The 13,869-nt window shown below is 41.8% G+C and overlaps 1 protein-coding gene across 1 annotated transcript in view; it reads left to right on the forward strand.

Annotated features, from left to right (window-relative positions):
- Nucleotides 1-2,440: 2,440 nt before the first annotated feature.
- matn1 (matrilin 1) overlaps nt 2,441-13,869 on the forward strand; it is a 37,138-nt gene continuing 25,709 nt past the window's right edge. The window contains exons 1-2 of the mRNA XM_085963118.1: nt 2,441-2,928; nt 8,934-9,277. Of these exons, the coding sequence (XP_085819244.1) occupies nt 2,817-2,928; nt 8,934-9,277 (456 nt within the window). The 5' untranslated portion in view covers nt 2,441-2,816. The remainder of the gene's footprint in view (nt 2,929-8,933; nt 9,278-13,869) is intronic.

The raw sequence follows: 13,869 nt of genomic DNA on the forward strand, positions 1-13,869 counted from the left end.
CAAAGTGTCCAGCCACCTGGATTTTTTTTCATTCTGCCTAGTTTATTGGATTGATGTAGATCTGAGACTCTGTTCAGTCAACAAAGAGCCATTAGCGGCAGTAGTAACCTGGAGCGAGGTGAAACGTGGCTTCATATGAGCTAGAGTTACAGCGGACCCAAACATGAGGTGGGGTGAGGTAGACTTGTACCACTTGGGCTGAATGCACTTGGTTACCAGACACCAGAATGATGCTGATTCTTGAAATGTCACATGCATACCAAACCATTTTGCAATGATGTTGGAGTTGCCATTTGACTGTGCCCCACGATATCAAAAGCCATGATCACCTTTGCACCCATCTACCACATTAAACATTCAGCAATAGAATGGGTAGTTGTGGGAAACATACAGCTCTGCTCAGATTGCCTGATCAATCATAAGTTTCCCAGCACAGGAACTTCAGGCACCTGCACTGAAACCACATTCTTCCAGACCTTAAAGCATACCATTTAAAATGCCATTTTTACTAGTCCATTTCACATAGATGATCTGTTGTAAAACGAATGCCTGGAAAAGTGTCGGGATAAGTAAATATTTACAAAGCCGGAGTTTGTTCCTGCTTTAATCAGTAGCGGTCCCCGATTGCTGGATAGAAGCAGCTTTTTATTTGCCTCGGGCTATATAAGTTTTCTCAACATTTGCTGAAATTGCGCTTGCAAAAGTGTGCCAAATTTGGGGGGGGGGGGGGGCCGAAGGTCAAATATTTAACCGTTTTAGGTGCCACACTTGGAGTACTGTATGCAGTTCTGGTCTCCATATTACAAAAAGGGTACAGAGGCACTGGAGAAAGGGGGAAAAAAAGATTTACAAGGATGGTACCAGAACGGCGTGCTTCTAGCTATCAGGAAAGACATCAGACAGGAGCCTTTTTCTCCAGAGAAGGCTGAGGGATGACCGAATGTCTTTAAAATTCTGAAAGGGTTTGATTTTTCCACTTGTGGTAAGGGGGAGTCCAAAACTAGAGGCCATAAATATAAGAAAGTCAATAAATCTAAAAATTCAGGAGGAACTTCTGTATTCAGTGCGAGGTGGAACTGGCTCTCATGGAGTACTTGAGGGGAATACGATAGAGGCATTTAAGGGGAAGCTAGATCAGTACACTGCGGAGAAAGGAATAGAAGGATATGGGGATGGGGGCGAGATGAAGTAGGATGGGAGGAGGTTCATGTGGAGCATAAACACTGACATGGACCAGTTGGGCCGAATGGCCTGTTTCTGTGCTGTTAATTCTATGTAATAATACAACATTAATAGGGGGAAATGAACTTCTTGAGACCAAAAGTTATTTTTAAAAGCAATAATTCTGTTTTCATTCAGACTGATAAAGAACAGTTGCTCCCCCCGCCCCAACACACACCATTTATAAACCGGTTTGTTTTAGGTGGGTAAAATCGATAGTTTTCCTGTTCATGTCGCAATGAAGGAAATAAAACCAAAAAGTTACAAAACATAAATAAAAACTAGGGAATTAGATCATTTTGAACAGACTTTAAAACTCTAATTTATTTAAAAGAGTGCCGCTGTTCTTCCTGGTTTCTCGTTATCCCTTTAACCATTGACTATTAAGTGTTCAGACTGCTAGTGACCAAAATAACTGATTTTATTCTTTACCCCCCGATAACCTGAGTGCAGTGCTCTAGAAATGTATAATCTGGAATGTAGCCGCATAGAAGGACCGTTCGGTTAACCGGTCATTAATTAGGGCGACATTTGGAAGCCGGCATAGAATTTGTAGGATTTATGCAGCGGAGACTGGTTTCAGAGCAAAAGGTCAGTCTTTCCAGGTCAGTTGGAAGATGGTCAATGTTGAGAATGAGCAACATGTGCCGCCAGCAATGAGACGGCAACTGTCGGTGGAGAAGCGAGGTCGTTGCAAATAGTGTTAATATACGAAGAGAAAGAAAATTAAACTGAAGTGCAAAACAAAAGCAGCGTCGCTTTTGAGGTCATTAAAAGTCAAAAGTAGGGTTGGAGAGAAAACTTGACAGTGAAGTTCCGGCTGTCTGAATCAATGTACAATGACAGGGCACGGTGCTGAAAAGTGACTGCACATTTGCAATTTCCTTTTTTTTTAGTTAAAATCACTAGTACAGAAAATATTCAGTAGCACAACTGTATCGTAACCCCCCCCCCCCCCAGTGTAGTCTGGCGGTTACTCCCTACTGGTGTGGGGAATTCGCGGACACATTTGCACCCTTGCCGCTGAAATGAAATCTCGGGAAAGTTAAGCAACTCGGCTTTATTGCGGGGGTTTGTTCTGGTGCCTCTTGTCTGTACTTAAGCTTTTACAAAACGTCGGTCCAAGTGCGGTCAGTTAAGGTAAGAGTGTTAAAAAGGAAAATAAATATTGAAATGTGAACTATTGAAACAAAAGCTCAAACCCAGCACTCTACACAAATCAAACGTATTTAGAAAGCTCTAACAAAATAGCTTTTATATAATTTTAAAAACAGTTGTAGCTTCTAATATTATACAATAATATACATGCTCAATGTTTACTGACTCTTCATTCCTTTTTCGCCTGCTGAATTCTGTCAGTCTTATTCTCACGATTCCCCCATCTATAAACCGCTGAAGCCCAGAGGAGGCTGGGGAATAGTTTTGTCAGAGTTAAATTTCAACGCTTTTCCTGGACCCCTTTTTTTAGGTATTTCACACGTGTCAGGCTGCGTTCCAGCCTCTGTGAGGGGTGGCATGTTAATACCTCGACCCAGTACCGCTCTCTGCCACACTCTGTCTGCAGCCTGAACTCCTGCAACTGCTTACTGATCGAGATGAAGGGACTTCTCAGTGGATTGCTCCTCTCTGCCTTAATCCTGGTTCAGGTTAATGGGGTACCCAAACTCAAATTTAAACCTGCAAAACCTGGTCCACAGGTTCCAGCTGGTAAGAGGATATATTCGTGTATTATTGTTAAATAATTAGGAACTCTAAATATTAATTTCACCTGATCCTTTTATATCTTAGACCTTTCAAATCCATACTTTACAGAGGATTACCAGAGCTTAACAAAACTATCCTTTTCTTCCAATTTGTAAGACCAGTTTTCTTAATTTGCGGTTAAGAATTTTCACCTAACTTGAAATGATTTTGTAAGAATGCAACAACATCCAAATCAATATCATGTTGGATAAATAGTACAACAAGTGATGATATTGCCATTTCACTTCTGAAATTATGGCCACTGCAAAATTTTGACTCTATATTTTATCTGTTGTTCAAAATCTTCAAACTATTTTTCCTACAGATTACAAGGTCTCTTGGTTATAGGGATTTAAGGCTGGAATCCTTGTTATTGCTATCATTGTCACTTCAACACTGGGCTGAAGAATGCAGCTAGACTTTAGTAAATCTTTCAATAATGTAGCAACCAGTCTGGTTCAAAGTGCTAATGAACTGGAGTTTTTGGTTAATTTTCCACAGTCTTATGGATATACTGAATCATTGGGCAAAACGTCTCTTAAACATATAAGATAAGCATCGGACTTTGTGTAGATCAAACTTACTGTTCAAAATATCCCAAAGACATTGATAGCAATTGGAGCACCAATATTGCTACTAACTGAGATAGACTAACTCAGCACAGACCAGATATGAAACTAGGGACCTTCCATATCTGTATGACTCTGTGCCACAATACATGGGGCATTTACCTGCTTAACCATCAGGAGAGCCCTCTAAATAACCAGTTTGATGATGCATAATGTGCTTGATGGGGAAAAATCAATAGAAAGGATCTTTGCATATCTACCACTGCGGTGGTTAATTAGACTAGAACTGGTGTTGTTGCAGCTAATGCTGGCATTTTCTCAGTCCCTGGTAGTGGTATTCAACATCAATGAAAATAATAATGTGAAATATCAGATACCTGCTGCTAACATCTTCAGTATTCCAAAATTATGTTTGCACTTTCACTATAATGGTTTGTGTCATCAAGAACGTTGGGATTGGCTATTACAATTCGTCTCTATTTTTCTTAATAGCGATGGTTCTTTATCGAGTTCCCAGATGATTGACCATGATTTGTAGCACTGCTATGTTGCTTTCCATGGCATTGTGCTGCTTGCTGTTAAAAGAAACAATACTCTGCCTGGTTAATCAGCTTACAAACAGCAAACTATTATGCCACATCAGTTTTGAAGAGTTGGATGATCAGAACTGATGGTCTTGAAAGTGAAATGTTTGTTGAACTCGATCCTTCTAAGATTGCCCCTTGAAAACAGCTTCGCTTTTCACAGGGATTAGTAATAATACTCTGTGCTCTATGGAATTGTGTGTGCATGATCCTAGCATCCTGAAATGAATTACATTTTGCTACCAATTTACTCGCAGAACCTAACTTTTAATAAAGAATGCTGTATTATTACCTCCGTGGTGGCTCAATTGTTAAAGGTAGTGTTTATACATAGAATCATAGAAATTTATGGCACAGAAGGAGGCTATTCAGCTCATCGTGTCTGTACTGGCTGAAAGAGCTATCCAGCCTAATCCCACTTTCCAGCTCTTGGTCCATAGCCTTGTAGGTTACAACACTTCAAGTGCACATCCAAGTACTTTTTAAATGCGATGAGGGTTTCTGCCTCTGCCACCCTTTCAGGCAGTGAGTTCCAGACCCCCACCACCCTCTGGGTGAAAAAAGTTCTCCTCAACTCCCCTCGAATCTAGTATGTAGTTGATATAGCACAGCTAAAATGCCCCAGGTTCATTCCTGGTCTGTGTTGGGTTAACTGATTCCACCAAGGTGGTGGTAGGGATACTTCAGTTGGCCTCAGTGCCCCTAGGCTAGAGTGGAGAACATGACTCCAGTGACCCCTGCTGGAAAGTGGAATGTAAACAGCTGTTGGGTGAGGACAGGGTGGGCCTCACGGTCTAATTATCTGCTGAAACTCACTGTCTAGGTTCACACTTCCAAGAATGGCCAGTTGGGTGAAATACCGGAAGATGAGCATTTTTTTTGGAACTGCATCCCAACATAAGGTTCAGGATAAGAGGAGGGGGAAAATTTTCAATAAAAAAAATACTGTCTGTGCTATTAACAGCAGTTTACCAGTCACAAAAGGACTATAATATGCTATATTAGTATTTAAAAGTGAAAGTTTCAGGTATTGACTGGTTTTTCAGTAAATTCAGTGCAAATTCTTATTTTAGCACCTATCTGTAAATTTGCCGTGCAATGAAACTTCATCTAAAGGGACAGTTTTTTTAAAACTAATTACCAATAATGCCTATCTACATTGTAGGTAAAACCCCTGTAACTAGATAAAGATACTGTTTGTCCCGCTGCCCAAATTGACATGGTCAATTTTTAATGAAATCCAAGTTGAATTTGAAAGTGACCCCTGTGGAAACTCTGCCACAACTATATCAGAAAGTCACCGTAAAAAGAGAACTTGTACTGCATCTGTGTTCCATGAGGAACTGAGCTAGTTTCAACTCTTGGGATCACCTGTACAATTCAGTATATTTTCCATACATCTTACTCTGTTCAGCTTATTAGAAACAAGCAGAGGGTCCCCAATGGATTAGTTAGTATATGCAGTTGCCTAAAGGTCAAAAGCTGTGCCGAGTTGGAATGATCTCAGGTGAGGTGCCAGTAAGATCACAAAAACTGTTCTCAGGGCCTTTATGTTAGGGAAAGAAAATTGAATTCCGAGGTTCCCAATCCCAGTGATGTCCAGTGACCCTTATTGAAAAGTCCATGTGTGTGCATGTTAGATGAGGAGAGGATCAATCTTGACTGTGATCTTTGCCACCATGCTGACCCTCACTCTTTAGGCTCACATATGAAGACTGAGTGAGATACTCCTGCAGGGGTTTAATTCAGTGGTGGCTACACATCTGGAACCACACCTCAGCAGGAGTTGCTACAGTCAAGAGAAGATGAAAGGGGAAAAGGGAAACTATTAGAAGAAAAAAGAAACCAATCTTTTGCAGGATATATTGGCAATACTCTAGCATTGCCTGCAGGCTATTGGTCCAGTGATAGCACATTATTTATATCTGCATACTTTTATTTGTGAAAGAGACTCCCATACATTTGAAATTGATTGAGTTGTGCATCTTCCACATATGTCAAAAGTACAGTTTAATGTGCCTATTTTTACTTTAACTCTTGTAGCTATGTCTTATTATCTATGCTTCCTGTGTTCATGTTTTCCAAAGATTTTTTTATAATCACACAATTAGTTTTTTTTCTCATAATCCTTCAATAGCTTTTGGAAAACTTCACAAACACAATTTCTTCAAAATAATGTGTTTTTACTGTTTTCAGAGAAAGGTGTCTGTTTCACAGATTAGAATGCAGAAAAATAAAAATAGGAAGTGTTGGAAATATACAGCAGGTCAGTCAGCATTTGTGAAGCTAACAGGTTACCACTTACACAGTGTTGGACTTCCACATGACTCAGTAGGAATAAAGTGACTTTTTACTATGGTAGAAAAAAAGCATAAAATAGTCATACAACAAAAGAAACACAGCTAAGACCATTGGAAACAGCTGCTCCCTTGTACTTTATTCAATGGTTGAGTAATTATGGTGGTTGAAGCAAGTGTGACGCTTGAAATGATCAGAACACCACTAGTGGTGCCAAGGGTGGCCCTCTCCCTTCCACACTACAGGAATATGAAGGGAAAAATTCAGTTGTTTGCGTCTCCTGTTAGCGCCTTAAGAGGGTGCCAATTGGGGCGCAAAGCAACTTAGAGGCCGGGCGCGGCGATGTTTGTGCCGCTTGCGAAATTAACCAGACATTTTGTGGCGGCGCTAAACACTCCTGCCACGGTCTCCTGTGCCAGCAGATTGTGACGTCAGTCGAGTGCGCAACGCCCCGTTAGCGCCCCGGACCGGATATTGAGTGGCGCCCCCTGCCTTACCGCCTGCCGCTAGTAACGACAGGTTGAGGGGAGCGTTTTGCTGTCAGAAAGGGACTAGGAGCGCTATTTAAAGGCGACCGCTTCCTGCCTTTTTTTGTCGGTGACATTTTTGCACCACGCAGTCTGAGAGAGAGAGAGAGAGACTTCTGGAGAGATTCAACGCTGTGTGAAGGAGTTTTGAGTACTGAGCAGCACTTTGCAGGTTTAGTTTGATTTGCCCTTCCTTGCTTCGCCAGCGCTCTGAAGTAGCGCCTCGCTCCTCGAAGTTTGCGCTTTAAGACAGGTGTGAAGCGCCTGATTTAGCGCTCCAATCACCTCCAGGGGCGATAAAAGCCGTTTGCTGTCGGAGGCGAGAATTAGCGCCAGGCGCTGAACTTTGCGCACAGCCGATAACGGCGCCCCAAACGGGGCGATACCAAATTTTTCCCCCATGATGTTTAAAGAGTATGTCTTAATCCTACATTATTGCAGCAACACAAAGAACATGGAATTGCCCCTTTTGTCTTTCGTGTGCTCCATTCCCTAGTGATTAAGCTGTTTCTTTTAACTTGCAATTTTCCTCAGTTATTGTGTGAACTGAATCTACCATTTTAAAGGTATGGTTGATTTAGGGGTAGCTTGCAGCGTTAAATTGAAATGTATATTGTATTTTATCGTACAATAGCATTAGCTACAAGACACAGAGCCAACAAATACATCAAAAATGTGAAACATGTGCTGGTAAAATCGTGCTTATGACTCATGTCATTTTATTTGTTCTCGGGATGTGGGTGATGGAAGCAAGGCTGCATCCCTAGCTGCCTTGAGAAGGTGATGGTGGGCCTGCTCCTTGAACTGTTGTAGTCCTCTTGGTGCAGGTGCTCCCACTATGGTGTTAGGTAGGAAGTTTCAGGATACTGACTCAGCGACTATGTCCAAGTCTATGGCATGAAATTTGATGGGGGAACTTGGCGATGATGGTGTTCCCATGACATTGTTGCTCTTGGTCTTCTCCGTGGTAGAGGTTACAAGGGAGGAAGGTCATTTTAAGGTAAGAAAAAGAAAGACTTGCATTTCTATAGCGCCTTTCACGACCACCGGACGTCTCAAAGTACTTTACAGCCAATGAAGTACTATTTGAAGTGTAGTCATTGTTGTAATGTGGGAAACACGGCAGCCAATTTGCGCACAGCAAGGTCTCACAACAGCAATGTGATAACGACCAGATCATCTGTTTTTGTTGTGTTGGTTGAGGGATAAATATTGGCCAGGACACTGGGGATGACTCCCCTGCTCTTCTTCGAAATAGTGCCATGGGATTTTTTATGTCCACCTGCGAGAGCAGACGGGGCCTCGGTTTAACGTCTCATCTGAAAGTTTGGTGAGTTGCTGCAGTGCATCCTGTAGATACTGCAGCCTCAGTGGTGGTGGTGGTGGAAGAGATGGATATTGAGTCCAGGGGCACCAATCAAGCAAAATGAAATGTGACTTCTTCATATGTATCATTATATAGCTGAAAGGTAATTGAACCCAAAATTAGTAACAAGCCAAAGGAAATGGGAAACCACTCCAATAAGTACTAAATGTATTTGACAGATGTTGTATGAATAAACTCATGCTGGGACTAGTGGTTTCGATTGGTGATTCCAATTTTTTGCATGTGTAGTTGTGAGTTATCTGTGCAGTGTCACTTAGTACACTTCCTTGATGCATAGCCTTTACCGGTACATTTCAGTTTGAATTTTGAAGCCTATAAAGTAGCTTCTTTCTCCTCTTTAATTCATTTTTTTCGATACTTGCTCTTTATCTTTCCTACCTTTTTCATTGATATAATTTCCTTTATTTCTCAATGACTTTTTCCCATGTTTCTCTGGCTGTCATTGGCATTTCCTTTTATCACCAATATTTCCAAACTTCTGTAGCATTTCTATTTTTCTGTTCCTTTTTCTGTTTGCCTGTATTATTCATTTCTTTGCACCCATCTCTCTACTTTTGTTTTGCCTTCTTTCACTTCCTCCTTTGTTTCTTTCCCTCTCTTACAGGTCTGTGCCGGACTAAGCCAACTGACCTGGTCTTTATCATTGACAGTTCTCGGAGCGTTCGCCCTTCTGAATTTGAACAGGTGAAAGTGTTTGTGTCCCAGGTAATCGAATCCCTGGACATCGGTCCAAATGCCACCCGAGTTGGGGTGGTTAACTATGCCAGTACCGTCAAAAACGAATTCACCCTCAAGGCACATCGCAACAAGGCTAGCGTCATGCGAGCTGTCTCCCAGATCCAGCCACTCTCCTCCGGCACCATGACCGGCCTGGCCATCCAATTTGCAACCAACATTGCTTTCAGTGAGGCTAATGGAGCACGGATGAAACCCAATGCCGCCAGCAAGGTAACTATGGAAACTTTGTTTTAAAGAAAAGTCTGGAACAGAATGATATTTTAAAAATCTTTGATATCATTTTCCTCCTTCTGTTTTAAAAAACAATTTACTGTTTTTAAAGTAATTTGATCAGTACCAATATGATTTATCCTCTTAATTTCATTTCATAGCAAGGTTTGAGTGGTTTTAGAAGTGTTCAGCTGCATCACTAGGTTCCCATCCTTCCAAGGACAGTTTTCTATTTTCACCAAATGGCATTTGCCAAACCTGATTATCTTTCCCACTGTTCCTAGTATGTGGGCAGTTGCAATGCAAAGTGCAAAGATATCAAATCTGATGCTTCAGTACAGATGACTAGCTTAGGAAGAAGGTTCAACTGAAGGTCACCTGCATGATAAATCTTTAAATATACTGATCTTTGAAGTGGTTGATAGATCAATGGTAAAAAATAAAATACCACCATTGTAGTTGGTTAGGGGGAATGAGAGGAACATGCCCATTGTGGTCCATGCCCATTGTGGTCCATGCCCATTGTGGTCCATGCCCATTGTGGTCCATGCCCATTGTGATCCATGTCCATTGTGGTCCACGTCCATTCCTCAAACAATTTAAAAGAATGCCTGATATTCCTACTCCCCTGCCACAATAGGACCACTGCTTTTATGATCGGCAGAACCTAGTGGTGCAGCTAGGGTCTGTAATTTGTGAACAATGCATGTATTCAGGAATCTTGATTCCAAAAAAATCGTGTCTTTCAAACAGATTGCATTACCAACTTTGTTTTATTTTTGTGACTGTTGAATAAGCCAGTTTAATTCTACAATTTAATCTACCAATATGACTGGATAGACCATTGGAAGCTTTAAACTTAATAAAATTAATTCAGTATTCAAGAACTTGAAACAAGACATTTGTTGGTGACATTCAAGGTGCTGTCATATTGCGCCAGTGGCATTGGGTTCCTCGAGGACGGGTCTCATGCAGTTAATGTTAACTAGTCCCTGCTGCACTAGCATGGGTCTTGCACAATGTAAAAGCCTCTTCAATTCAACCGCATGTCATTGGTACTCAGGCTCAGTTCTCACACCCAGTTATTTTCTCCCTTCTTCTCTCGGGGGGGGGGGGGCAAAATTTCAGTAAAGTACCCTAGCATGGATGCTGGCTGCCCTGCAAAACCTCACCCAAGTTCTTCAAATTTAATGTGCACTTGCAGGCTATTTGACCATGGAAAGCATTAATGTGAAGCCTGATCCTGTTCTCACCCAATACCCAACACTAGGACTTTCTAACAGTAATCACTAAATACTAATCAGGAATGGGACCCCCCTTGTCACATATCCGCACCATCAGTAAGACCGCCTACTTCCATCTCCGTAACATCGTTCGTCTCCATCCTTGCCTCAGCTCATGTGCTGCTGAAACCCGATCCGTGCCGTTGTTACCTCCAGACTTGACTATTCCATGCTCTCCTGGCCGGCCTGCCATCTTCCACCATCCATAAATTTAAGCTCATCCAAAACTCTGCTGCCCGTGTCCTAACTCACACCAAGTCCTGTTCACCCGTCACCCCGTGCTCACCGACCTACATTGGCTCCCGGTTGAGCAATGCCGCAAATTTAAAATTCTCATCCTTGTTTTTAATTCCCTCCATGGCCTTACCCCTCCCTATCTCTGTAACCTCCTCCAGCCCTACAGCTCTCCGAGATCTCTGCGCGCCTTCAATTCTGGCCTTTTGCGCATCCCCGATTTTAATCGCTCCACCATTGGTGGCCGTGCCTTCAGCTGCCAAGGCCCTAAGCTCTGGAATTCCCTCCCTAAACCTCTTGGCCTTTCTCCCTCTTTTTCCTCCTCTAGGACACTCCTTAACACCTACCTCTTTGACCAAGCTTTTGGTCATCTACCCTAATATCTCCTTATGTGACTTGGTGTCAAATTTTGTTTGATAACACTCCTGTGAAGCACCTTGGGATGTTTTGCTACGTTAAAGGTGATATATAAATGCAAGTTGTTGTTGTTGATTGTTTTCGCTCCTCTTTAATCCAGGAATGATAAGGCAATTTCAGTTCTCCTGTGATCCAATAGACAGTTTCAAATTAATCCTTGTTAAAACATACAAATGCATAAATTAGTTGCGTTTAGTAAGTGATTCTAATGATAATATGGTTCAAAGCAGAATTAGATAATATAAGCCAGAAAATAAACCTGACTTTATATTGTCTTGATCATTTTAATATATCTTCACACAGGGACAATAAACTATATTACAAACATCATAATGGCAATTATCCGAATAATGACAACTGTTCTATTTTTCTACAAATTTATTTTTTCATAAATAAGCCTAATATCATTCCATAGAATCAGAGAAATGGAGAGAAAAAAATTCCTCTCGATTTGTAGTTTTAGAATCAATTAATAAAAAATTTAATTCTTATTAACTTTTAGATATTTGTTGATTAAATACTTGCTCACAAATGCTGTGCTGAGTATAACTGGGAGCACTGTCAGACTGCAGATAGAAGAGAAAGATTTCTAGTGCTGAGATTGCTAAGTCAGGTTATGGTCGTACTCATAGGGTAGCACATTCAGCTGGGTATACTTCATGACCTCAAATATAAGAGAAGATTCTAATTTGAACTTTATACTGCAGGTATGGGTAACAATCTGCAGTCATTTTACACCCAGCAACCATAGGCGAGAAATGGCTGTTGGTTATATTAGGGGTGAGGGGGCTCACTTTCTGAGGTTTGGGTTCAAGAACATTCTTGGGGCAGAGTAAATAAACAGTTACTCTGAATCTGTTCCACTGTGTCTTTCCTGGGTTATGCTGTACCCACCCTGGGTTATGCTGTACCCACCCTGGGTTATGCTGCACCCACCCTGGGTTATGCTGCACCCACCCTGGGTTATACTGTGTCTTTCCTGGGTTATGCTGTACCCACCCTGGGTTATGCTGCACCCACCCTGGGTTATGCTGCACCCACCCTGGGTTATACTGTGCCTTTCCTGGGTTATGCTGCACCCACCCTGGGTTATGCTGCACCCACCCTGGGTTATACTGTGCCTTTCCTGGGTTATGCTGCACCCACCCTGGGTTATGCTGCACCCACCCTGGGTTATGCTGCACCCACCCTGGGTTATGCTGCACCCACCCTGGGTTATGCTGCACCCACCCTGGGTTATGCTGCACCCACCCTGGGTTATGCTGCACCCACCCTGGGTTATGCTGCACCCACCCTGGGTTATGCTGTACCCACCCTGGGTTATACTGTGCCTTTCCTGGGTTATGCTGCACCCACCCTGGGTTATGTTGTTCCCACCCTGGGTGTGCCAGTAACTGACCCTGGTTGAGCAAGAAGGAAAAAGTGTTCCATTCTCCAACCTCCCTGACCTTTACAAATGCAAATATGTAAACGTAAACTAAATGAAACTTGGGCCCCTTGTCTCTCACCATCAAATTGTAGGATTATTATTATTAATTTTGTTTGTCCCCCATGTTTAGGGCGATAGCCCTATTACTAGTTTTAACATTGAGACAACAACCACAGAAACTGCTACTAAGGTTATTAAGCACTTTATTCGATGGTGAAGAACACTAAGCAACAGCGCTAAGCAATACTTGCAGCTTGTGGAATAGAGTTCAGGACGCAGGATTGAGCAAACCGTTGTCCTGGGGAGAAAGCCTTGGAGTTTCTACCGAAGTGATTCCTCCTGTCTTGGTATTCTGCATCTCCTGAGAATAGCACAGTTCGCATTCTTTTTATACAGGTTTGAGATACCCTTTAAAGAGATTTTCTTTGTCTGAGCCTTGTGGCTCTTGACTGCCATTTTAAAAAAAAGGAAGTGTTCTTCTGTCATCTCAAAGTCATGCTATTTTGGTGCCCTGGTATTCGATCAAATGTTTGTGGTATGCGGTTATCTGGACAGGCTGATTTATTTTTTCTTCTGTTATTGTTCCAAAGTTACTAATAACAAAGCTAAAAATTCCATCTCCTTACAAACTCAACCAAACCCAAGTAGATGAACAAAAAGCAAAATACTGCAGATGCTGGAAATCTGATTTCAAGTTCCCAATGTCATATTTGTAACACATACCACTATATCATAACCATGCACTGTTCAGTGTGTCTAAACATTTCTGTTCTCTTAAGCAATATTTTCTAACAATTCTGGTTCTCATTTGACTTAAATCAAGTCAAAAACGATCTCTTTCAAATGGTAAATACCAAGCTGAAAATTGCATAGAATACAAAGAGTCTCCTGTCGTAGTTCTGGAGAGGGTCTGTCTGAGTACTGTACAGTACGTGTGCTGTGTGGAATTGTGTGACAAGGTACGTCTACACAACAGTGAATGAAGTTATAGTTACAGAAGAATCAGTGTTTAAGAAAATGTTACTTTAAAAAAAACATTTTTAAACCAATGAGGCCACAGTGAACAGCAACTGGCATCTAGCTCAAGTTCATAAAATGTAAACATTACTGTTGGTGCATTACGATGGGCAGCAGCATGTGGCAATGCAGAATGGTGAGATGCCAGCTCAATCCCCATGCTTCACTAACTCAATCCCCATGCTTCACTAACTCAATCCCCATGCTTCACT

This window comes from Somniosus microcephalus, chromosome 20 (assembly GCF_052327205.1).
Source record: "Somniosus microcephalus isolate GS21.2 chromosome 20, FLI_Smic_1.0, whole genome shotgun sequence".
Taxonomy (NCBI): Eukaryota; Metazoa; Chordata; class Chondrichthyes; order Squaliformes; family Somniosidae; genus Somniosus; species Somniosus microcephalus.